The following is a 14,572-nucleotide window of genomic DNA, read 5'->3' on the forward strand; positions in this document are numbered from 1 at the left end:
CGGTTAGCAAAAAGGCTCCAATTAAACTGAAGGGAGGGCTGTGCTATGGGGGAAATGCTCTCTCTGGCGAACGAGAGAGGGAGGTGTGCTGCCACAGCTCCTGAACAAGCCTCTATTTGGAAAATATACTGCTAACTCACTGATGTGTGATGGAAAAACACAATTTCTCTCTGTGCCTTAATAAAGGCTACAACTGAAGGGAAAAGCACATCGATCCAGTGACAGACCGAGTGGATTAAAACTTAATCACCTTAGCATGCCTCTACTTTTTGTTTCTTTCCACAGTAGACCAATATAAGAACAAAAAAGAAGAGAACAAAGTGGTATCAGTGTGTCAAGCAAGCGACCTTTGAAAGATCCAAGCCTATTATTTAGAAAGAGTACCAGTGTAGATATAGTAGCGATTGAATTATTTGACATCTTTATTACAGTACGGATATTAGTCCGTACCAACATTTTTCCCCATTTCCCATCAAAAAATTTAAAGTCTTCAGGGTTAGACATTACAGTTACTAAACTATTGATCTTTTTTTGTGCTATTTAAATTAACACCTTTTTCATTTTCCTCCTTTTCTCAGATGCGTTTCTACTTCCACATGTCTGGAGATGGCATTGGGACTCTCAGTGTGTTCAGCAAAAGTGAAGGCCATCTCCATCTCCTCCTGACCCTGACGGGAGATCAGGGCAACTACTGGCAGATGAAGGAGATCCCGCTGAGCAGCTCCAGGGACTTCCAGGTCATGTTCGAGGGCAAGGTAGGCCGAAATCCAAAGGTTGACATCTGCCTGGATGACATTACCTTCTCTCCAGGATGCCTTCTCGCTTCCTCAGCTACATCGCCCGATAACACTCCTTCACCTCCTCCAGGTACGCAGTTCACTTTATTGGACATATGTTTCATTTCGACCTTGGCTGTTTCTTTCCGTGTTATTGTACACCCTCCTATCATTCACAAAAATATGAAAAACTGTAAGCCACCAAAAACTATATAGTGCATATATTGCTTATACCGGTAGTAAATAAACTAGAGCTTTCTATAAATCACAAACGTTTTACATCATGGTCTTCTCATGTGACGTCACATATTGCTCGAGAGTTGTCTGCCATATTGTACCTGACACAACCACCAGATGTAAGTGGAAAAACATGTATTCCCTGACTGGTTTGTGAGTGGTTTTCTAATAAGAAAAGCAAACAGTAACTGCAGAATGTTCAAAGCATTTCCTTTGGTCACCAGCAGATTGCTGCTTTTCCTCAAAGTTTGAATCACGTGGATTTGCCTGCAGTTACTCTTCAAGCGGTAGAGCAACGGTGAAAGGTGTGACACAATCGAGATACAGAGATTGTTTGCCTTTAAAGTAAAGGTTACCTTTGATGCTTGTTGACTGCAGCACTGAGGCACGACTTTTACTGAATCCTTGTAACTTTGCTGTTTCCCTGTTTCACCTATCAGGCGAAAAGTCTCAAAATCTGCAGTTGCAATAACTTTGGCAATCCTCTCTTTTTATAAGAGAGAATTGCCAACACTGGGGTAAAAATGTGGAACAGCTACAAATACTGCTGACAAGAACCTCATCTGCTCATGGTTCTTAGTACTCATTAGCAAATATTAAGGCAACAAGCTATACTGCAAATATGGCTAACATAATATGCTTATGACAAGAACTACTGTGCCATATTCATGAATACTGTAGTTTAGACTATTTCATGAGTGAAGGAAAGCATAGCATAAAGCATAAATCTCTTTCAAAGCACATCTTATTGCATGCCATAGCAGCTGACTCCACTTTTCAAATTTGATCCCAGTTGGTTTACTCTCACGATTTACACCAAAGTTCTTCTAGAAAACAAGTGTCAGTACTCTCCAGCCATCTTGGTAACAGCTTCAGGCAGAAGCTGACTACCGAGCAAACGTCATATAAGTTATGTACAGAGAAAGCCCAGAAAACTATTTTATAAGCTTATCTCCATCTTTACTATAACAACAAGTTGGTATTTCTGCCAAAACACAGTGAAAACGGCTCTGCTAAAAATGTGCCAGTGCAACAACACAACAGGCTCAGTTTTTGGTCTCTATTGGCTCTTTGGGCACAGAGGTTTGACATCCACCATCTTTTCCATCATGTCAAATGCCTCCTGTGAAGAATGCATTAATATGGGCCTTCAAATTCCAGTGAGACATTAAATATATGTACTCTTACTAGATGAAAGTGGTGAACTCTGAGAGCTTCAGTGCAATATTAACTCAGGGGCCAGATCTCACAGTTGCAAGCACTTAAATTCAACAAGGCGCTCACCTTGCCAAACAAGAGGTATTGCAATAAATGCCTGGCATGTTTGCTCTGCAGTCAAAATTAAAGGACTGTGTGTTTCTGCAAAAGACTGAATGACCAGACGAAGGCCAGAGTGTAGCAGGAAAAAGCTGTTTTTATATTATTGCTTCTAAAAGACCCGGCTATTCTAATAATGACTTTTTAATTCCGCCGTGGCAAGGCGAATTCTGGGACTGTAGTCATTTTCTGTGAAAAGCTGTTTAACTGTTTCCCTCTAGGGCTGCTTTATATGAGGATTTTATCACAAAAGCTTAAAGATCACTGTCATTGAGGCAGAACGGAACAGCACAGCCCCGAGTTCCCAATTAAACTATTTGGTGAATTTTCAGAAAAGATTTCACTAAGATGTCGATAACTACAGTTTTGATTACTTTCACCTTGATAGTTTGCTCATATGGGCAATCGGAGAATTAATAATGGCTCCTGGGTTATTATAACACCACCTTCATTTGGAGGTGAAAACTGGAGTTGATGAGGACTGGATTAAAATGAGCTCAAAAGCTCAACCAATCCAGATTTAGAGCTCTTGAAAATAGAGGTGTCCTATCAAACATGCTGGTTTTCTTTGGACTAACATTGTCAAACGTTGCACATTTCCATTTTTAAGCTTTTCGGTATCTTCGGTTTTCCGTTAGACACTCGTCTTAATTTAAATTACCTATATAAAACATTCCTTTCTTGTTTTTTTGAGCAATTCAACAGTAACATCCAGTTTAAGTTGGAGTTTTGCTGATATAAAAAAATAAGATGTTTTGAACTAAAACGAACAATCTAAGGAGAAATGCTCTGAAACGTTTGCTCACCTCGGGGCTGAAGCTCTGACCAAAGCGAACCCATCATAGTTTGAATTTTAGACTAGGGAGATGTTCAGCATGTAGAGGTTCCTCTGCATCCCTTGCATTTTTTATGAGCGAACCCTTTAAAAGGCAAGAGAAAACAACAAGAGCTGATTTATCGGCATTGTCACTGTGGCTATAATTGGCCTATTAAACGTACTGCCTTTCCGATGCAGCTGATGTCGAGGGAGAAGAGAAAATCTGATTGCCTGTGCGCAGAAAGGGATAAAAACTGTGAAGCTCCCTGTCATTTTGAGCTGTAGAGGGTTTGTATCCAGCTGCATGGTGATGTGCAGGATTATCCTTACAGCTGTCTCTTTCTCTTACCTCTCTCTTCGTTTCACTGTCTGTTTGCATTCGTCTCTTTCGGTGCCTACAGTGAATAGCTGTGCTCCAATATTAATCAGACATTATTAGAGAAGTAGTGTGGTGTCAATAAGAGTCGCTGCAGGTTTGCATGCTAATGATGCTTACCTTCAGCTTACTCCATTGCTCTGCTTGGTGATTTTTCTCATACTGTTGAGACTTAGAGGAAACTTTTATATATCCATCTTGAGCATGCAGCTCATTTTATATAGTTTCCTCTCATTATGATGGTTTTAAAAAAGTGCATGCGTTTTAGGTTTATTTAGAATAGAATAGAATTCAACTTTATTGTCATTGCACATGTCACAAGTACAAGGCAACGAAATGCAGTTTGCATCCATCCAGAAGTGCTTTAGCCATGATATAGATATATTACAAAATTTATATTAGCAATAATATAGATATATTACCGAAATGGGTCTGTTATAGGTATGAGGGTACAAAAATGGGTCTATTATGGGTATGTTACAATGTACACGGTATGAAGGTATGTTATGAATATGCTATAACTATAAGTATGTACAGGCTGTAGTGGGTATACAAGCTATGTACAGGCTATGAACAGGATATAAATATAAAGCTATAGAAATATGCAAGTTATAAACAGTTGTAAACAGTTGTAGAATTATAATTATCGTATTGTACAGAATGATTGTTTATACAGAATTATGCAGTAGTGCAGTTAAGATAAGTGAAATATGTGGCTACTTTATTTATTTAGCTTGTCTAAAATTATTTCATTTAAACTTGAGAAGGTCACTCATCCTTTCAGACTGAACATCTATGTATGCTGGAATGGGAATCTATTCTGCTTTTAATTATTTTCATAGATATTAATTACACTGGTAGACACTTAAAAGTGGTCGTCTGACACTCTGTGTTGGCCTTGTGACACTCTGGTTGCTACCGTTCGCCCTCTGGCAGCTGGTATAGGCTCCAGTTCCTCTTGCAGCACTGAGTCATATAAGTGGAAGAAAATGCATGGAAAGGTTTACAGTTTACACTATGCAATATATGTTAAGGGCTTAAACATAGGCCATAAGGAGCTGAAATCCAGTGCATAGGACTACTAGTTTGAGACATATAGCAAAATTAAAAGGGTCAGAAGATGCTTTTTTCCCCCTTTAAACATGACAGGATAATTTTCTGAAAGAAGAAGGAAGAAGCAAATAAAGTAGTGTGAAAACAGGAAAGAAAGGCATTGTAAAGAACACGGTGATATGAAGTGTTTCTTGAAGGTTAAGTCAGGGAGTATCACCGCTGCCCTGACAGTGAGGTGAGTCCAAGTGGCCATTAATGAGACAAGAGGGAGAAGACTTGAAACAGAAACCTTTTCTCTTTGTGTCTCAGCAGCTGCAGGCTGCAGAGGACGTACAGTAATATTGATGAGAGCAGAGACAGCAGGAACTGTAATTATATACTGCTGTTCCCTCGGGAGCTTTTTCTTCCACAGCTTCAATCTATATAAAACCATCACACGATGGAGCAGAAAGACCGACCGCTTTTACTCTCCACTTGCACTTGTTTTATAGCTCTGCCTGGAAAAAATACCCAAAACTGTAGAACAACACACATGAATAATGTTAACGTGGAGTTCTTCGTTTGCATCTGTAGACTGCATGTAAATGTGAGCGTGTGTAAAGGAGAGACAGAACAAAATGCAAATCAGATTTGAGCCGATCTTCTTCTTCAAGTCACTATTGTGTTGAACTTGCAATAGAACTGGGAAAATACAAGTCAAATAAGTTTTCCATTAAAATCCTTTAGTAAAGCAGTGAAAGCGAAACTTTTTAATATTTTTTGTGGCTCTTTCTGTAAAAGATAAAAGCTGCAAACTGGAACATTTAAGGTCATCTACTCTTTAATACTTGTGCAGTCAAGTAAGTGGCTGTGTGCAATGTTCGTATTATGGAAATTCATTCATAAAGGTCCACATTTTACAGTAAAGTGTTTCTAATTAACAATAAATGTTATAAATATTTTAGATAAAAACAGGACAGTTTTCCAGTGAATTATCTGAAACCTGGGTGTCCTTCTATATTCAATAAACCTTCAATAAACTTCCTATCCTGAAATAATTCACTGAGATTTAAACTTTAATGTTGAACCTGAATGACATTGCTGCACAAGGGGGCAGCATACCGCTCAAGGCGCCTGCCCACATACTGTATGTAAGTAAGGACAGGAGCAGCCTGGTGAGAAGGTCACATTGCCAGCAGCCTTCGAGCTCTTTGAGTTATCCAAGTAACAAGATATAAGCAGGAATTAATGAGGACAAATGAATTAGTGTGCATTCACAGGAGCAGAGCGGTAGCCACTCCTGTGGGTTTAGCAGTATGCTGTTAGCTGATCTTTGAAATAAATCCACCTACAGGCTCAGTACGTAGCAGAGCAGCTGGGAGCTGTGGCTTCCTGGCTTCCTATATGCCTTTGTGGGGCACATTGCTTCTGGTCCTGTGCATCTGAAGAGGAACAAAGGATTAGGAAGGACTTATACCCCTTTCTCTCCTTTAATTACAAGGACCGCCCCTCTTCATCACGCCTCATCTCTCTTTGTAACACTCCCTTAAGCTAAGCACTGACCCCACTGGAATGTTTGGCTCCAAAAGAAGCAGATTCCAGCCTTCTCCAGCCACCAGATCATACAGTGTTTCATTCTTATAGCCCCATGCCCTTTTGTCTTCCTAAGCCTCTTAAAGAGCCCCCGATGCCACATGCAGACGGTCCCCCTCTCTTGAGTTGACTGCTTACGCTCCGAAGTTAATGCTCAACTCATGCGGTGCTGTCTAATCTGGTGAAGCACACAGTAGTTATTTTGCTGAAACTCCTTTAGGCACAACATTTTTATTGCACTTTGTAATTCATAACAGAAAAGCTGGATGTTTTAGGAAATGCACAAATTGCTTTACTTTAAATATTAACCTGCAGCAGCAGCCTGCTAGCTTTGCACATGTAAACTTCTTAAATGAACATACATAATTAACATACAGTGTCTGGAAAACAGTTTTCAGTTTTGCAAACGATATTATTTCTTGGTGAGAAGCAGTGACTTTCTGCAGTCTGGTTCTTATAACTGTTTTGTATGGATAAAACAAAAATCATATACAGTTCATATATACAGTATATATGTGATAGCAGTACAGACAAATATAAGAAGAATATGGAGATGAAGCTCGACACTGACCTTTACAGTGCGTCGATCCAGAGGTGGTGTTATTTTATGGGACGCTCAATAATAATAATAATGACAATAAATTTTATTTGTTGGCTCTTTTCAAAATACTCAAGCTGGCCTGACTCCACAAAATTAACAAGATCCACAAAAAACACAATAGCAAGAAATATTTAAAATCCCGGAATAATACATATAAAAAATATGAGTTATAGTTTATATGCTGAACAGTTTGGCTTTAACATGTGATTGAAAATGTGTAATATGGTCTGGCTGATGGAGGTGAAGTGGTAGTGAGTTCCAAAGATCCAGGACGACTGGCGACCTGTCATATATTTTAGAAAAAGCATGCTACTTTACATTTAAGAACATTCGCGTCTGAGTTGTATTTCTTTTTTTCTTTTTTTTTTTATTGTCAGGGTCCTGTCCTTCGGGCTTCCTGCCTTGTGAAAATGGCAGGTGTTTCGCTCCATGGCAAAGCTGTGACTTCACGGATGACTGTGACGATGGAACTGATGAGAAGCATTGTGGGACTTCGTGCACCTTTGAGAACGGACGCTGTGGGTGGAAGAGCTCCCTTGCAGATAATTTTCACTGGGTGCTGGGCACTGGGTCTGTCCAAAGCATACGGCCTCCGTATGATCACACGCTGATGAATGAGTATGGTATGAGTTTGCATTTTCTGGTACACTATGAACTCTGTACACATTTAAAGTTGTAGGATTTTTCTTTTTACCACCGTTTCTCATTAAAAAGAACGATTCTTTAATCACCGTTGCATAATTTAGCAGGTGCATCTGTGCTGTGAGTGGCTTTGTATAATCAGAATGAATGATTTTTCAAATTTTACCTGTTTGGGCCAAATGGCTCTCCACCATGTTTAATTCACGCTTTTGTAACTTTAGAGACAAAATCAATGAGTTTCTTCTCAGCATGTGAAAGCGCACCAGGTGATTTATTCAAGGCTAAAATTCCACTTTACTCTGTGCATGCCAAAAAAGCAATACACATAAATTACTTATCACTTAAGCTAATTTTTATTATGCAGTCTCCTGCATGTATCTCCTACTTTGATACTGATCCAAACCAGCACCTTGTGGCAACCCAGCAAACATGGCTAATATTATTCCCCAATCAAAACTGGACAGATGCTGATGTTTTTCCACATACCATACTGGTCCACTTAGAGCCTCAGATGATTGCAATAAGAAACAAATGCACATGATTTTGTTTTTTAATATGCCATTTCATTGTTATCTAATTTGTTTAGCAATTAGCAATGCAATTATGCCATTTGAGTTTAAATTAGCTGTCATTTGTTGCATAGCCATCACCTCCGTGCTTCCCAATGTTCCCATTATAACCCTCAGGTGAAGCTAACTGATCAGATAAGAAATGGACAGCAAAGCAGGAGATCTTTTTATTTTGTTCTAATCATTAGTTAGCACACTCGCTTGGGAAGCAAAAGATTTCTTTTTTGAATCCAGAGGTCCAAATCCCCTTGGGGTTACTTCATGAAGAGCATCTGGTGAAACACTGCTAAATAAAAAAAAATAAATGCAGAGCTTCTGACAGCATCTTTTTTTTTATTAAAAGGATAATGCATAGCAAATCTTGCACACAAACCTTCCTTTACTAAGAAGTCCAAGACGCCTGCTCGATGTGAACTTGCATTTAGAAACTATTTTTAAAAGTCAGATTGTGTGCAGGGAAGGGATTCCCAGGATGGCTGCAGCCTTTCCAGCCTCCACAAAAAGTAAAACAGCTCAAGGAATGCAACAAAAAGGCAGATACCATGACCCGGCCTGCAAACTTTCCAGACCCTGATCTTATCGAGCGTTTGTGTGCCCTGACTGATCCATGGAGGCAGGGACGTGCAGAGAGGTTTAAAGGGGCGGGTGCTCAAAGTTAAAAAGGGGCACATTGAACCAGGCTGAATAACAACAACACACATTCATCAAGAATCTAATATGGGAAGGGCGGGGCTGTGTTGATCTGAGACTGTAGACATTAAAAAGTCCACAGGAGAGATGGTAGCTGATTAAACAAGTGTCATGAGATAATAACAAAATGCAAAGATTGGTGACAGCGCTTGGAACCATAAGGCAACAAAAAACTGTGACATAAACTCGGCTCTGCCTGTGAATCACTCTTTGCTTCTCTTCTTCCTTCCTTCCCATCATTTCATATATCACTCTCCACTTGCTGTCCATCTGAGAACAAGGCACAACTTGCTATTGCAATAAACTATAATCTAATTATCCACACCTAACAACTCTTGCACTTAATCTATAATAAAATGATGACAGAAAAATGTTATAGCCCTGCCTTTAGTAGCCTCATACAGCGCCTACTGTTTCCTCCTCATGTCCTTACCAGCCATGTCTGCACAATGTTATATCATGAGTAATATTTTTTTTAAATCCAGCTAAATAAAACACACACATGCACACACAGTGACATTTTAGACCTTCTTCAGAATACTGTATATACTATGGGCATCATGGTGCTGATCCAGAATCCTTACATTATTATTTATTACTAGAGCTACAATAATAAAGCAATGAGGAGGGGGAAGTAATAAATATGAAATAATGTATTTATGATGATTCCATTTGTTTCACTATCCACTCTGTGCAGGGCAAAGCTTATTACATGTTTAAACTGTAGAGATACAATCATTTTACTGCTGTAAAATCCAACTTTTGTCTTATTTAAAATATAAATCTAATATAATCTGCTTCTTAATGTATGTTTTTTAAAATACAGCTTGTGTTTTTTAATATATTATAATTATAATAATTATTATGTGGACATGCATATTAGATCGTTTTTTAGTGAAATATAATCCCTCCAGAAAGGCAGGAAATGCCCAGAAACTTACTTTAAAACTAAATATGTTCTAAATACTTTAAAACTAAATATGTTCCCTAAAACGGGGACAGAGCTACAGACCCATGACAGCCTTACACAGGTAGCCAGCAGCTATGACCAGCACTACTTGTGCAGTTAATAAAAGGACAGGTAATGTTTGTCGCGCTGTTGCACACACAGCACGCTCGTTTGTTTCAGTTCGTCAGTTGCAACAAGACAACTTACCAACGTGTACGTAATAAGCTAATACTCCTGTGTGCTACACACTACAGTGTACGCTGTACACCTACTTACTGGTTGTGTCGCATCAGTCTGTGTCTCTGAGTTAACTTGTGTTTCTCCTACAGCTCCGGACCGCAAAAAATGCGCGTGCTCTTTGTGAGCTCGTTCCCGGCTCGTAACCAGCGCGTTCTGCCGTCATGCCATGGTTAAAGGTCATGTGACTGATCCCTTTTATTTAGCAAAACAATAAATATTATTGTTGAGGCCAACAGATCGCACGCTACCACCTAAAAAAATTAAAAAAATTTAAAAGTGTCAACAAAAGGGCACTTGGGCACTCATCAAACAACCCTCTAGCCCCCCTGACTGCATGGAGGTCACATCCCCAAACAAACTTAACCCAAAAGATGTGCTGCAAACATTACAGTGACTGCAGGACACTCCTGTCAGAGGTCTCATGTCCACACCCATTTGCTCTTAAGGATGTGCAAAAGATTTCAAATGTGACACGAGCTGCTGTTGAAGCTAAGTCTGCTAGCTTGCTGGCTGACCCCCGTGCGTGCTGTGTCATGCACACGTAACATGCCGCACTTTCCTCATGTCATTTACCAAACACACCCTCAAATTAGGATTTAACATCTGCCGATTTCCCATCTCCCTCTCTTTGGCATGTCAGCGCTCCTGTCCTGCATCGCCAACATCCTCCTGCAAGCTCTGGGGGCAACTTTTCCCATCACTCTCCAATTTCTATGTGTAAGATATGTGCAGGGAGTGATGAGCTCAGAGACATATCTGTTGCTTTAATAAATCATTTCAAACCTTGCCAAACAGAATAACAGTCACAGCAAGTGTGGGTAAATACTACAGGAAACACTTGCTAAACAGCTTTTCTGTGAAGAAACAAAACAAAAAGCTTTTTCTGAGTCAGTTTACTGTGCAGCCAGACAAATAATGTTCTAATAAAGAAGTCAGTCAGCAATAACAGCCGTAACCAGACAACAACAGAGCAGAGAAAAGGGAGTTTGTTACAGAGGACGAGGAGGAGGAGGAGGAGGAGGAGGAGGAGGAGAAGAAGAAGAATACCCTGCTGTGGCTTCTTCTCCCATTACTTTGTTATCTGCAAAAACACCAAAAATGAGGATGTCTTGCAGAGGCATTCATGTTTATTGCAAACTGTGGTGAGAAATATATTACATTCCCACTAAGTGCTTCACAGTGAAAGTCTTAATACAGTTCTGATCTAGCTGTGGGAACACCAGATTACATGCTGCATCATTTCTTGAAAAGCCAACTTAAAACCGACTGGTGGTCGACTGAATCTTAATATTCTGCTGAAAAATGTAGACCATAAAAAATTGAGTTTGATTCCATGAAAATCAGAAGAATTATATCTAAACTTTAAGTGTGTTTAAAATATTCAGTAACAGCGATACAAAAGCCATAGACTACAAAAAAACCCGATGTAAGATTATTATTATTAATGTCGCTAATGCTGAGTGCAAAGAAGATACACTTTCTTTATTTCTCATTCATTCATTTTCCTACTTTCTCCTTTCTCTACTTGGCTGAAAAAGTTTGAGTGCTCCCCTGTGCCAAAGGCAGTGAGACATTAGAAGATGTGTCAGAGATTACCCCGTAACTCTTGGCCCTCCTTCCCCCAACACGTTTTGTGACCTTCATGTGATTTGTCAGAGCCACCAGTGCAGAGATAGTTTTCAACCTCTGTGCTCACTTGCTGGCTCAGTGTCTTTCTCCTTCATCACTTTCCCTCATTTCTCTCCCTTTAGGGCATTTTGTCTATTTGGAAGCAACACCAGTGGGACTGAAAGGCGATAAAGCTCATATTAGAAGCTCTGTGTGGAAAGAGTCTAGCGCCATCTGCAAGCTCTCCTTCTGGTACTACATTTCCCACAAGGCCTCGGGAAGCATCCGGCTTCTGATCAAGGTAATGCATCTGCATATAGACAGAAATGACATCAAATTAGTGCAGCTGTATCGTGGTGTCTGTATTTGTAAAAAAGACAGGAGGTGTTTGATCTATAGAGGGAGGTTGTAGTTGGTTCTGAGCATCTGGGAAGATTCTCTCTTTGGCAGCTTGCAGTTCTTCTTACCCATCAAGTTTCTGTACACATGGCTGATTCTGAGGGATTAAAATTTCTATTTGGACTTTTCTGCCATATAAACTCTGGTGGGTTTGGCCTCCATCCTCTAGTCTATTTACTCTAAACTTTATTTCACTTTATCAGGTATGACTCAAGCAGAAGGTGCTGCTGCTGTGCTTGACAAGATTCATTCCTCTGCAGGAAGGTGTAGCGGATCATTTTTCTGCATGTGTGGCACTTCAGGAACTTTTTATGCCATCTGCAACAAAAATGCTAATATAAATGTATTTAGTTATTTATTTGTAGTACCTCCTTTTTCAAACATTTACATATCATTGCTCATGCAAAATAAAAGGCTGTTCAAGTTCATTTCAAGGAGGATCCACATTCAAACACACATGGCAGACAGATTTTGGTAGGAAGCTGAAAGAAAGAAAGCAAAGCAAAAAAAAAATAAAAAAAAATACCCAACCAAACAAAACATCCAAAGAGAAAAGCCATCTAATGGGAGCAATAACTGAACCAGAGCAACTACGAAGCCCTGAAAAAAATTACACACTCCAGAGAGCAGGGTAATAAGGAACAAGAGCAGGCAATCGCAAGAGCACCAGAAAGAGGAATAAAACACCCTAATACGCACAGGGAAAGTGATTACACAAATAAAACAGGAAATGACTGCCAAAAAAATGGCACAATACTGGAATACATACGCAGAGGAAACACGTAGAGGAAACAATTAAAAACTCAGGCAGGGGTAAACAACATCAGCAACGGGAAAAACAAAACACAAGAAACATGAAGAGAGAAACAGAAGAAAAGCAAACTGTGGCTTATGCCTGTTTCTGACATGTTTCTGCTACTTTAACTTTTAATTATAAAAATATAAACATACAAACACATTTGAGGTGTCTTTAGAAAATAAAAAACACTGCTAAGACCCTATGGGAATGTGGTGAAATTTGTGTATATTGTGTATGTGTGCCTGTTGTTTCTATATAGTTCTTTCTAATGGTAATTTTAAAAACCTACTTTTATCCCTTGCTGTTTGTTTCATTGTTCTTCATTTGTGAACAAAAACTAAAACACATTGAATGATTGTGGCTGCACATTAACAAAAAAAACAACCTCGTTATGTTACTCATTCACTGATCACATGCTTGGATGGACACGTTACACTTACTGATGCTGTTTTTGTCTCAATCATTAGATAAATAGTCTTTGCTATTGATTGTACATTAAAGCCTGCTGTAGACTGGATACTGCTATCATGATGGGATTTGCCCAGTCCCCCAGTCATCCAGCCGGCTGTTGGATTGATTATGAGGCTCTCCGAGAGGCAGGAGATGATAAATGCATGTGGACTATTTTTAAATGTGCACCCTCTTTCACATATGGGTTGAAAATGTAAAATTTGGCCTTTTAAAGAAGGTCAGCTCTGTGCTTTAAAATGAGGTGCTGGACTCATTTACACTTAGAGACACAGACGTAGTGGGTGGAGAGTTCAGAGGCCCTCTGTGTGTGTTTGTGTGTTGGTGGGTGTCTCTGTGTGTGTGAGGGAGAGAGACAGGCAGATAAAGTGTAAATATAGTGTATACTATGCATCTTTAAAGGGTGACTGAACAACAAAAAAGCTTATGATAATAAGAGTGAAAGGGAGGGGATTGTATTTACATGGCAAGCCTCCCCCCATCCCATGAAGTTCACAAGGGGCTCAACAGGCGGCTCTATTTATATCACCAGCCGTGTGAACTGCTTCTTTTAGTCATTAGTCATCACACTAATGAAGTGTCTGTCCTCAGCAGCAGAGCAAACTGAATAAAGATGGGGTGTAAGAGTGAGTTAAGTAGCATTAATGTACCTGCCAATCTTCAAACTTCCAGCAACACTCCTTCTAATGTGTCTACATCCATTTATGTATGTATGTATACATGCATTCTCCTATGAGATGATGGATGATGTCCTAGAGGATCTCCTCCGAGATAGGACCAGGGCATCACTGATCTCCTGGACAGTCGGAGGTGCAACCTGGCAGTATCGGAAGGACTGAAATATATAATGTCCCAGAGTTGCTCAAGCATTTTATCCTGATATCTAATTGCAGTTAGGGTGTAGAGGTCTGTGTGCACCTCTGTTTCTCATTGTTTGGTCAAAGGCAATCACACCAGTGGCCTGGTGGAGGTCATTCTATAGCTTTAGCAGTGCTCATCCTGTTCTTTCTTGCACAATGAAGCAGATAACAGTCCCTCTAATTGGCCTATACAGACCTGTAGTAACCGCTTGTCTCCATGCTTCTCAGACTGAACTGGGAAATACAAAAAACCTTTTGGCAATGACACATGTTGATGTGCAGTCCTGGAGGAGTTGGCCTAGCTGTGCAACCTATGTAGGGTCCAGGTATTGCCTCGTGCTACCGGTGGTAACACTGACCTTAGCCACTTCCTAGTGGGCGGGGCTTAGAGGGAGATAGAAACTACAGAAGGAGAGTCCCCTGTTTACAAAGTCGGGCCTTTTTTTCTTAATTTTTGCCTTGTGCAACTTTAAAGTTTAAACATTTGCAACTTTTTGAGGGGTCAGGGATGAGATGGGGCAATTAAAGTTTGGTGAAAAAAAGTCTGGAACAGAATTAAAACAGAAATGGGACTATGCTAACAAAGGAAAATAATGTAA

At 39.8% G+C, this 14,572-nt stretch overlaps 1 protein-coding gene across 1 annotated transcript in view; it reads left to right on the forward strand.

Moving 5' to 3' along the window:
- malrd1 (MAM and LDL receptor class A domain containing 1) overlaps positions 1–14,572 on the forward strand; it is a 67,639-nt gene that overhangs the window by 29,163 nt on the left and 23,904 nt on the right. The window contains exons 18-20 of the mRNA XM_026180851.1: positions 579–867; positions 7,127–7,372; positions 11,591–11,748. Of these exons, the coding sequence (XP_026036636.1) occupies positions 579–867; positions 7,127–7,372; positions 11,591–11,748 (693 nt within the window). The remainder of the gene's footprint in view (positions 1–578; positions 868–7,126; positions 7,373–11,590; positions 11,749–14,572) is intronic.

The sequence above is a fragment of the Astatotilapia calliptera genome, chromosome 9, assembly GCF_900246225.1.
Source record: "Astatotilapia calliptera chromosome 9, fAstCal1.2, whole genome shotgun sequence".
In the NCBI taxonomy this organism is placed as follows: domain Eukaryota; kingdom Metazoa; phylum Chordata; class Actinopteri; order Cichliformes; family Cichlidae; genus Astatotilapia; species Astatotilapia calliptera.